The sequence below is a fragment of the Hemiscyllium ocellatum genome, chromosome 32 (genome assembly GCF_020745735.1).
Source record: "Hemiscyllium ocellatum isolate sHemOce1 chromosome 32, sHemOce1.pat.X.cur, whole genome shotgun sequence".
In the NCBI taxonomy this organism is placed as follows: Eukaryota; Metazoa; Chordata; class Chondrichthyes; order Orectolobiformes; family Hemiscylliidae; genus Hemiscyllium; species Hemiscyllium ocellatum.
In genome coordinates, this window is record NC_083432.1 from 30965233 (window position 1) to 30977749 (window position 12517).

The 12517-nt window shown below is 40.5% G+C and overlaps 1 protein-coding gene across 1 annotated transcript in view; it reads right to left on the reverse strand.

Moving 5' to 3' along the window:
• The window catches only part of nags (N-acetylglutamate synthase), a 50704-nt gene that overhangs the window by 15267 nt on the left and 22920 nt on the right, over positions 1 to 12517 (reverse strand). The window contains exons 4-5 of the mRNA XM_060848876.1: positions 5715 to 5895; positions 1322 to 1493 (exon numbers count right to left, since the gene is read on the reverse strand). Coding sequence (XP_060704859.1) covers positions 1322 to 1493; positions 5715 to 5895 — 353 coding nt within the window. The remainder of the gene's footprint in view (positions 1 to 1321; positions 1494 to 5714; positions 5896 to 12517) is intronic.

Consider the following 12517-nt stretch of genomic DNA (forward strand, 5'->3'; position numbering starts at 1 on the left):
CTATGAGGTTGGAAGCTGTGGGTGGGAGATCTCCTGAAGTGATGAGGTTCTGTATGGTCTGGGAGATGATGGTTTGGTGATGGGGGTGGGATCATGGTCGAGGGGACGGTAGGAAGAGGTGTCCTTGAGTTGGCGTTTGGCTTCAGCGGTGTAGAGGTCAGTGCGCCAGACTACCACTGCGCCCTCTTTTTCCGCTGGCTTGATGGTGAGGTTGGGATTGGAGCAGAGGGATTGGAGGGCTGGGCGTTGTGAAGATGAGAGGTTGGAGTCGGGGAGGGGGGTAGACAGGTTGAGGTGGTTAATGTCCCGGCGGCAGTTGGAAATGAAGAGGTCAGGGGCAGGTAATAGGCCAGCGCAGGGTGTCCAGGTGGATGCAGTGTGTTGAAGGTGGGCGAAGGGGTCCTCGGAAGGTGGGCAGGAATCCTGATTGTGAAAGTAAGCTCGGAGGCGGAGGCGACGGAAGAATTGTTCGACGTCACGGCGTGTATTAAATTCATTGATGCGTGGACGGAGGTAGATGAAGGTGAGTCCTTTGCTGAGGACTGATCGTTCGTCCTCAGTGAGGGGGAGGTCTGGAGGGATGGTGAAAACTCGGCAGGGCTGGGAGCTGGGATCTGGTGTGGGTGTGGAGCTGGGAGTGGGGGTGGAACCTGTAACTGGAGTGGGTGTGATGGTGGGGGGAATGGGGGTGGAGTCATGAACAGGGGTAGTGTTCCCGTCGGGGTTCTGGGGGGGTGGGGATAGCGACATGTCAGCAGAATGCAGATGAGTGGCGCTGGTGGGGGCGGAAGTGGTGGTGACTACGGCAGTAGGGATGATGGAAGCCACTGAGCATGTGGCATCAGCGATGATGTGAGGGGCGGAAGTGATGTCACGTGTGATGCATGAGGAATTGTGAGGGGCGGAAGTGGTTGTGGGAGTGGCCATGATTCCTGATCACTACTGGAAAATGTGCAGATCTGGATGATATTGGAATCAGCTTACAATATCACCCCAACGTAAATCAACAATGAGCTTCAGGCATATTTTAAGATTAATGCATTTTTGATGCAGTGAAAGAAGTTCCCTTGAAGAAGGTCTCATTCTCTCTGTTTGGGATATGCCATAAATATGTACAGTATTGAATTTCACTGAGATTTCTTAGAACACCTTCGTTCTGTCCATGTTATGAACTTGTGTCACTTTTCAAAAGTCTTGAAATTGATTGAATGTAGAGCTAAGTCTCATCAATGGTTTAACTGTTGATATGTGAAAAAGCACTGCAAAGTGAAAATGAATTTCTAAATCCCAGCAGCAATCAAATAGAAACTAAAAGGCTTACCCTTCTGATAAATAAATAGAATGTAGCCTGGGATTCAGTAATGAAATATAGTCCTTGTGTAGATCTTTTCCAAAAGATTTATTTATGAGTGATATTAGACGGGTTGTGTCTATTTCATCGAGACTTGTGTATCTGCGGATGGGTTCAGCATTTTTGAATAATGTCCCAGCTCCTGTAATAAATAAAAAAAAAACACCCATCATCTCTGATCTGTCAGAGGGCTTGTATTTCCAGTTACTGTTAAAGCACACTTCACAGGCATCACTGGGTAGTTTCTGCAGCTCTCCTTGGTGGTAGACATACCCACAGTTCTGTTAAGGAGTGAGTTCCAGGATTTTGATCCTGTGACAATGAAGGAACAAAGATGTTGTTCCTAGCCAGGATGGTGTGTGAGTTAGATGGGAATTTACAGATTCCCAAGCATCTACTGTTCTTACCCTTTAAAGTTGTAGGGATTGCACGTTTGGAAGGTGCTGTCGGTAGGGTTTCAGTAAGTTACTGTAATGTAACCAGTGGACACTATGGTCTGCTACTATTTCGCATCAGTAGTGAAAGGAGTGAATGTTCAAGCTAGTGGTGTCAATCAAAATGATTGCTTTCTCCAGGATGATGTTGAGTTTCTTGAGTGTTGTTGGAGCTGTGCCATCCGAGCAAATGGAAAATATTCCCTCACTATCCTGACTGGTGTCTTGTAGATGATTGACATACTTTGCAGAGACCGGAAGTGAGTTACTTACTGCAGACTTCCTAGCCCGGTACTTATATGCTGGTCCAGTTCAGCCCTTGACTGACAATGAGCAACTGCTATATTCTGTCTTCTTGGAGATGGTCATTGCTTAGCATTTCCTGCAGGGTGAACGTTACTTGCCACTTAATGTGCAAGCCCAGAAGTTATCCATGTCTTGCTCCATATGTACTGTTCCAGATCCTAATCACACATAGTGCTTCAGTATCTGAGTTGCCATGAATGGTTCTAAACACTGTGCAATCATCAGTGAACATCCTCACTTTGGACATTATGATAGAAGGCAGATGTTTGGGGACCAAGATGACTTAAACCAAATTTGAAAAGGGCTGTTTTTAGTTGAGCTGCTGACTGGTGAATAAAACACAACATCATGATTTGTTACCACTGGTAACTGAGATATATTCAATTTCATAATATACTCAAGTTCAAGTTGTGTGTGTTGTCCATGAGACTTCATAATTCAAGCCTGTGTAGCCTATGGCATCTCCCTGCTCCTGTACACTATGCTCCTTTTAATAAAGCCAAGAACACTGCCTGCTCTATTTACTGCTCTCCTCATCTGCTTCTGCCGCCCTCAATGATAACCCTCAATTCTCACATCCAACAAAAATCGATATAACTTAGTCTTCAATAGTTCAATTAACCTAGCATCTGCCGTCTTTTGGGTAGGGACTTCCAAATTTCTGCTTTGATAGAAGTGTCTTCCCAATTTCACTTTTAATTGGCTTGCCTTAAATCTTTACATTAAGTCACCTGTTTTGAATTCTTCCACAAAATAAAACAGTTTTCTCCATCAACTCGATTAAATGCTCTTGTTGTTTTAAAGACCTTGGATTGCATAAATGGAATATAAAGCAAGCTTATGCAATTTGACCACAAAATTTAATACTTCAAACCTTGATATAATTCCGTGAGCCACTCCAATCCTTACTGGGATGAGGTGTGCTGAACGTAAGTTCCTAATGGGGTCTGATCAAGTCTCCAGAACAATTGAAGCATCAGCTCTCATTTTTGCACTCCACCATCTTCATATAAATGTCAACATTCCATTAGCCTTATATTTACGCAATCCTACAGTTTTCCCTAATTAAAAGAAGTGCTCTCCTTTCTCTTTCTATAACAATAATATTATCTTCTTACCCTGTTGTTTCTTTTCCAAAACAATGGCGTCCTCCATCTGGCATCTAATTCTATCCAATTTTGTTTTGCATTTTAAAATATAAATGATAATCCTATCACAAGTCATCAATACTCATCGCATTGAACATCTCCAGTGCACACGATATTATGTCTTCACAAACTGCAATGATTGATTCACTATATGTTGACCTCATATGTTTTGATTCAGCAATTAAAGTTTTGTTTCTATCAATCAATCAAAAGTGACAAATTCTTTGTGCTTTTCAATAATTCAACCAACATGTTGCACTACTTTCCCACAATGATACCAATATTATTTTTTTCCACCTATGTTTGACAATACTATTGCAAACTAATCTTGCACATCATTTCCATTGTTTAAAAAAAAGACTCCAAAACTTCATGGATATTCTTTTGTACTAAACATTCTTCCTCCTCAATTACAATAACTTGCATTTATTTTGCATATTTAATATAATGGAAGGTCCCAAGGTTTTCACAGCTAAGTTGTGAGAAAATATTTGGCATTAAGCTTCTAAAGGAAATGCTAGGACAGGTAGCCAATTGTTTCAATAGAAAGGATTTTAAAATTTCTTTCAATAAGTAGAAAGGTAGAGATTTTAAGGAGGGAATTCCAGTGTTTTGGGGTCCAGAATGCTGAAGGGAATGGTGACAGCAGTGGTAAACTGGGATTTAGATTAGATTAGATTCCCCACACTGTGGAAACAGGCCCTTTGGCCCAAGCAGTCCACACCGACCCTCTGAAGAGTAACCCACCCAGACCCAATTCCCTCTGACTATGGGCAATTTAGCATGGCCAATTCACCTGACCTGCACATCTTTGGATTGTGGGAGGAAACTGGAGCACCCGGAGGAAACCTACGCAAACACGGGGAGACTCCACACCATCCAAGGCTGGAATTGAACTGGGACCCTGGTGAGGCAGCAGTGCTAGCCACTGTGCCGCCCCGTGGCATAAAAGACAGAATTGGAGTAGCACAGTTCTTGGAAAGTTATAGGGTTAGAAGCAGTTACAGAAATAGAGAGGGATAAAGTCAAGAATGGATTTGAACAAAATGGTGAGAATTTAAAGGTGAGATGTTACAGGATGAACAACAAATGAGCGTTGGAGTGATCAGTCCTGTATATTGAATAACATCATGCAAGATTTGAAAACTTGCTTGATAGGGGGGGGGCGGGGGGGAGGTATCAAGACTAGGGAACATATTTTTAAAGGTGACAGGAGAGAAATTTTAAAAAGATATGAGAGACAATTTTTTTGCACAGAGGGTGGTTCGTTGGTGGAATGAACTTCCTGAGGAAATGGTGGATTTGGTACTGTTACAATATTTTAAAGACATTTGGAAAAATACATCAGTAGGAAAGGTTCAGAGGGATGTGGGCCGAGAGCAGGCAAGTGGGACGAGTTTAGTTTGGGATTCTGTTTGCTATGGACTGGTTGGAATGAAGGATCTGTTTCCATGCTGTATGATCGTGGAGTTTCTTAAAGCATTTTCGTTCTGTATCAGGACAGGTTGAAGAAGATTTATGATATTGTTGGCTATCCTTCTGAACTTGTGCCTTCCAATCATACAAGGAACAGGAGAATCGATGTTTCGGGCATAAGCCCTTCTTCAGGAGCCCTTTCCTGAAGAAGGGCTCATGCCCGAAACGTTGATTCTCCTGTTCCTTGGATGCTGCCTGACCTGCTGCGCTTTTCCAGCAACACATTTTCAGCTCTGATCTCCAGCATCTGCAGTCCTCACTTTCTCCTTCCAATCATACACTTTCTAAACGTTACACTGCAACTGAACACTACTTATCAATGACACCCTCGTCATTGATCCTCTGATTTTATATCTTAAGTTTCTCCCAAGCTTTAAACCTGCTTTACCCTGCTCTGTAATATCACAATGTTGAAATCACGACGTCTAACTTTTAATTACTTTCGTAGGACCTGAAAATCAATATTCACTTGTCAGAAGTTTCATTTCCGTCAACTACATTTTGTTTTTATGGCAAACATGACATAATTTAACCTCTGCTTATTAATTTATCTCATGCCTTCCTTGATTTATTTTGACAATTGGTAGTTTCCTGCACAGTGAGCTCAAGTCTATTTCACAGACACTGGATCAACCAACTTTTGCCAGCCTCCAACAACTTCCAATGTTCGTTTGACCTGATGCAGTTATCAGCAGTTGCCATTATATTCTCCACTCTTCAAATGCATATTTCAAACAGACATTATATGAGCTGAGCTAATTAGACCAGGAGGCACAGAACAATCAAACTCAATGATCCATTTCTGTTGATTTTATGTACTTATAAATAATTTGATGCACATTATGCAACAAATACTGAAGATCTATTTCAAGATAGATTATGATTATTACATACACAGCTCACAGCATGACAATCCACTAATCGACCACCTCTGAAATTTACCATTTGTAATAAACATAAATATCTAGAATATGGTCGTCTTAAAGGACAGGCTGGTACCTCTGTGACTGAAGAGCTCTGTGAGTATGGTGTTGGCAGAAGTGATGACAGCAGATGACTCTGATGGTATGTGATTGAGGAGATCCATGATCACTTTTGCTTTCTCTTCCTCTTTTTCGCTAATCCAGTTGGCATTTGAAAGAAGATCTAGATCAGATGGAAGATTGATCTGTCCCAGAACCTGTACCACGCAACAAAAAATGCTTATCAATCACTGAGGAAGTTACTGAAATGGAGAACCATAGACATAGATCCCAGCTCACGCAGAATTTGGCTTGACAGCTGCAAATGAATTCTTTATTATGGCATAGACATATCAGAGAATATTATTCTGAAGCGATTGCTTTATTTTATGTTTGTAATGTGATTGTCAACTTGAACCTTCTGTCTCTTTTTTTTGAAAAACGTTGTAGATATCAATTTTCTTTGGGAACACTGAACTCCCAATTTCCTTTATAAAATAGACTGCCATGAAGACAGGCCAGTAGTACCATATTGGGTGAAGAAAATTGGGAGGAAGTAAAATTAAATATCTATATTATAGACAGCACAGTTTTTGCATAGCTCATCTGTTTAGATGAGGGTTTGGTGTGTCCTCATAGACGAAACAAATAATCCTTGTCTTGACTCAAGGTAATCATAATGGAGAGTGTTAAGATCACAAAGCAAAGGGACTGCCTACTGAGGTTAAAAGGAATTCAGGAGAAAGTGAGGACTGCAAATGCTGGAGATCAGAGCTGAAAATGTGTTGCTGGAAAAGCGCAACAGGTCAGGCAGCATCCAAGGAACAGGAGATTCGACGTTTCGGCATAAGCCCTTCTTCAGGATTCCTGACCTGACCTGCTGCGCTTTTCCAGCAACACATTTTCAGCTAAAAGGAATTCAGGAATAACAAAGAGCACTTTTGAGACTTATTTCTAAAACAACAATCAAGCAGCATGAATGTACAAGACTGAATCTTTCATTGGGTGAGAACCATTCTGAATTATTTAATACATGCAACTTGCCGATTAAGGTCCAATTTTGAGATAGGTTTCCTTCATGCAACCTCTATTTTTGAGGGGGCATGTTGGAACTAGTACACTGGTCTGCTTTCATCTTAGAGACACCAAGGAGAGTTTGGCAGGTATTCTCCTGGGCTCTTGGAAACCACAGAACTTTAAAATGGTTCCCAGTGAACTGAATAAGCCATGTGTCAGTCTGAAGTTCTCAGGATATGTTTCCTCAACAGTTGGAAATTTCAAAGCAATATGGTGAAATTATCGATTTTGGAGAAGATGTGAGGCTCAGGTTGGTGATAAGTATGTAAGTTAGCTCACTGAGCTTGAAGGTTTCTGTTCAGGTGTTTCGTCACCATGGCTAGGTAACATCATCAGTGAGAGTCTCTGGTGACGTGCTGGTGGTATGTCCTGTCTCTCTATTTCTAGGTCTTGGGTTTCTTAAGGTAGGTGATGTCATTTTTGGTTCTTTTTCTCCCCCAAGGGACGGTAGATAAGGTCTAAATCAATGCATTTATTGATGGAGTTCTGGTTAGAACCAGAAATGACACCTTAAGAAACCAAGACCTATAAATAGAGAAGCAGGATATACCACCAGGGCTTCACCAGAGACTCTCATTGATGTTATCTAGTGTGGTGATAAAACATCTGAAACTAAACCTTCAAACTCAGCAAGCTAACTTATATATTTATGGTGTAATTATGCACAGTCCGGTCCAATTAGACCTTTCACTGTCTCTGTACTCACTGAACCAATTCAATTCCACTGACCACAAAATTTTGGAGTACCTTATGGATTGTATACTGCTTAACTTACTTATACTATATCCTATGAGAAACTCCTGTGAATGTATTTTATGAGAAGTTTAAGTATTTCTGTCCAATTGACACTTTTGTTTATCATGACATGTTATAAATGTAAGCAGCTTCATTTTTATGCAGGAAACACAATTTTCCATAATCAGATGCTCATTTTAACTCAAAGGAATATATATGGGAAAACCAGCATTGTAGGGTTGCCCATTGATCCATCATTTGTATTACATAATATATAGTTTTAAAATAAAACAATGATAATGATGTGCAACAGTTCAGTGACTAATATGCATTTGGTAGGATATGCAACATAAAGCAGGGTTACAAAGCTAAAGGTATCATATTAGTGATCATGTGTATGACAAAGCAGCATTGAGAGATAAACCTCATTATATAACAGCTGTATGTTCCATCGGCTCAAAATTCCAACACAAGAATATCTCAACCATGCACATTTCATGCACAGTGCTGCCTCAGCCAATTGCACAGCAATTACATCCACTTCATTTGCTTGTCGTAGCCTGATCTCCACAAAAACAATTGTCACGTTCTGCACATCCTACCTGACTACTGCATTAAGCCGTAACCAAATCAAACATCTGCTCAACCATTTAGGAGTCACTCACATTGCTGTGGGTTTGAAGTCACACGTAGGCCAGACCAGATAAGGATGGCAGATTTCTTTCCTTATTATTATTATTTGTGTACTACATGGATTTTTATGATAATTGATATCTTCCTGGTTACCATCACTAAGTCTAGTTTAGTTCCCAAATAATGAACTGAACGTAATTCCACTGGATGTCTTGGTGGAATTTGAACCCACATCCCCAGAACATTAGCTGGGCTCTGAGTTACTATTCTAATGAGATTACCACTACATCACCGTCTCCTCTCATTTCAATTTTGGTGGTCCCCACCAAACTCACTTCTGTAATGAAACCTCAATTCCTTACATTCAACATCAAATATCCTGCATTAAAGATTAACCCTACTTTAAAAAATGTGAACACTAACAATCAAGTGCAAAATAGGAGAAGGTGGATGGATGTTGAGGGTGGGCTGTGTGTACCTGTGGTGCATGTACAATGTGTAGCCCTCTTAAAATCTTCCATGTTTCAACAAATGGAATCCCTGGAATCAACCTGTTGAACTTTCTCAGAGCTGTTCCAGCACATTCAAGAAAGAGATGACATTTTTTTGAAAAAAGAGAAGCAGCTAGTCTGAACTAGAGAAAAGGAATCACGAGTGAGTTTATCAAATTATTGGACTGCAGCCCTATATTTTCTCCATTTATTTTAGGTCTTCTGCAAAAAATCACAGACTTATGAAGACTTGCTACAACTGTTCAGGGCATTGACAAAACCACATCTGGGTATTACATACTGCTTTGGTCTCATTATTTACGAATGAGTGTATTTGCATTGGAGGTAGTCCAGAGAAGGTTCACAAGGATGATGCCTGGGATGATGAAGAATCTAGAGTTCAGTACAATGATGAGCAACCTCATTGAAAAACAAAAGATTTGAAAGGAGCTCCACACAGTAGAGGCTGAGAGGATGTTTTGTCACATGGAGAATCAAGAACTCGAGAGGACAGTTTCAAAGTAAGAAGTCTTCCATTCAAGTCAGAGGTGGGAGGAATCTCCTCTCTCAGAGATTGTGAATCTTTGGATTTCTCTTAATTCAGGAGCAGAGGAGGCTGGGTCATTGAAGCTGAGTTAGATGGATTTCTGTTTGGTAAGAAAGTCAAGAGTTATAGGTTTGTGGGGGAGTGGATGGTTGGGGTGAGGGGGTGGGGGGAGAAGTTATTCCGAGTACCATTTCTTATGTTTTGATGCTCTGTATGACTTTCTCTCTTGCCCTCATGTCAGAATTGTTCAGTTCAATTTTTCTTCAATGTCATGGCTGAATGAACTAATCTCTAGCACTTACAACACCTGAGTGCAGTACTTCGGAGCCCCACCACAACACAGAACTTGAACCAGTCTGTGGGCGTTATCAGAATTGTTTAAACAGTGACCTATGAAAATTAGATTTATTGTCTGTAATTTTATGATAGCCATTTAGCTCAAACATTGAGATCTTGGTCTTTGATCCTTCTGAAGGACCTGAAATATTATTTTGTGAATTGCAATTGAAGTATGACTACAGTAGATACACTGCACAATAATTACTGAATGCAATCCAACCAGATACTGCAGCACAGTTCCTACTTTAGTTCAGTGTCAGCCAAACATTACTCCTATCACTCATAAGGGTCATAGGTCAATCAAACCCATCTCATCTTCTCTACCAATCAGTAAATGTGTCTCACTGACCATTTACAAAGCTATGGAATTGAACCCACACAGAAAATGCCGGAGAAACTCAGCAAGTCTGGTAGCACACTTGGGGAGAGAAACAGAGATAAGATTTTGAGTTTGGTGCAACTCTTCTTTAGAACTGAAGAGTCACACTGGACTTGAAACTTTCTGTTTCTCTCTCCACAGATGCTTTCAGACCTGCTGAGTTTCTCTGGCATTTTCTGTCTGTTTCCATTTTCCGGCATCTGCAGTAGCTTGATTCTATTATAATATGGACTATAGTATAGACTATTGATCTCTTAATTCACTAACAAAGCAATTTGGAAGTGTGGCATGAAGTAAGCACAGTGAAGTTATTTCAACCTACTTCTCAATACAGGAAGGTGACTGAGTACCTCAGTTTCCACTTGGGGACCCTATAGCCTTTCGGACTCAATACCAAATTCAATAACTTTGGGGCTTGAGGTCTGCCATGTCCTTACCCCTATCCCCATAATTAAGCCTTATTATCACATAGTCTGCTGTTGCACATCACCCATTGTTAGCCACTAACAGTCCCCACTAACAGCTATTCACCCTCCAAGCCAGATCATTATTCATATCTTTGATTGTTGAACTGTTCTTCTCTCTTTGGGCTCTATCCCCACCTATTGTCTACTCCTTACCCTCACCCCATTATCTGCATACAAACCGGCATTTTCCTAGCTACCATCAGATCTGAGGAAGGGTCAATCAATCCGAAATGTTCACTCTATATTTCTCTCCACTGATACTGTCAGACCAGTTGAGCGTTTCCAGCAATTTTTATTTTTGCTTCTGAGTAAATTAAGTTGGAATTTTGACATTATTAATTGCAGTCAAGTATTAAACAGTGGAGTCTGGAGTAACAAAACAGTAACTTTATTCCTTAAGAGATCATTTGGATCCCAGTATATTGATTAAATGCAACTATGACACTTCATTTACCTCAAACTCTCTTGCTATTCCTTCATCACAATTCCTCTTGCCTGCAAAAATCATTATTCCCCAATTATTTGTTGAGCTCTGAGTTGAAATTGTTACAGACTTCATACTTTCCTTCTTGGCCCTCATTTGTTGAAATTAACACTCCTTTCTGGTGTTTTGTTTTATCTTGATTCTATCTGGGAGAGCAAGGAAAGTATGGAAAAGGGCCTCATCCCTGATCTCAAATCCCCACTGTTGATGAACAGAGCTGAGGCACGCTCCCACAGAGGGAAAGGAGAAAATCAGAAATGTTTTCTTGAGGTCACTATTATGCACCATTCATCAACTGCTTGTCACTCTGAAAAACGGCTCTTCCCAAAAGGATGGAGTGCGGGGTTCAGGAAGGTTATGGGAAGGCTAAAAGGGAAAATAATAATATTATACAGGTATTAGTAAATAAGTAAATGCGTAGTTACTTTGGCACTTTCTCTCAATCACCCTCCATTCAGTATAATAATTTTCTGTGCCAATTATGGTAAAGTCGTTGAATTGAATCGATTTTGATCAGCTGATTTAACCTTATTGAAGAGGAGGGTGAATTTGCTTTCCATGCAAATATAGGCAAGACAGTAAGCAAGCTAGTCAGCACTCCAAATCTTATTGTATACTGACTGCTTTCCTTCAAATGTTCCTCTGTCTTGACAGGGGAACATTCTAACTTTGATTTGGTGTCTCACCTTATTTACAACAGGGATTTGGTGCTCCAATGTACTGCCTCTGTAGATCTCATGGATTTGGAAAAAAAATACAATAATAAGTAACAGCATAAAAGAAGAGGGTTCTGAAGTATCAAAATATTGGCCTACATTTAAAAATAATTGGACTTGGACTTCCATGAAGAGGCAAGTCTATTTTTGCCAATTTTTACCACTGATAGTAGAAGCAGGTTTACCAGAGAAGTGGGGTATATGTCCAACCATCTTCTTAATGGGCTGGTGCCAAAATTATTCCACCAACCTACCTGAAGGTTCTCCCCACATCTGGTACCAAGAGAGATTCGATGTTGAAAACGCCCATTGGCACTTGAAGCGGCACTTTGAGAACGACGAAACTGAAAAACAATTACAATGAGGTCTTCTTGTCTAATGCAGGCCAGCTGCAGAAGAGTCTCTGAAACTGGCAATGCCAGGGAAGACACCTTTTACCAATGATGCTGGAAGGAATGGCTACTGCACTGTTCTGGCAATACTTACTCGTATTGGCACTTGATGTGAATTGAAACAAGATTCCAGATAACACTAAAACCTGGCAAACCTGCAGAATTAAGTTGATGCTTTGGTGAATTGTTAGGCTCATCAAAATATGGGATGCTGGTGCTGATAAAATTTGACAATGCAGCACCTTTCCAAATTCATGCACTCAATATCAGCATTAAATATTCCCAGGTCGGCTTATACATTTTTAAATGGCGGTTTTACTATAAACTGCAAGAATTAGAAAAGATGCTGCATTAAGTACTTCAGGTCAGTTTATGGTAAAGGTAGAGGCAGGGTAAAACTCCCTTTACTCTTCCTGAAGAATGTGCTATAATTCCAATCCATTTCCAATACAAGTCACTTTTATGATCCCTGGTTGACTTTGCAAGTTTTAGGGCCAAATTGAGCTAGACGATGGGTTATGATGTGACATGGTCATATCGTAAACAGCAATTGGTTTCAGGTTGCCAAAAATTATTACAT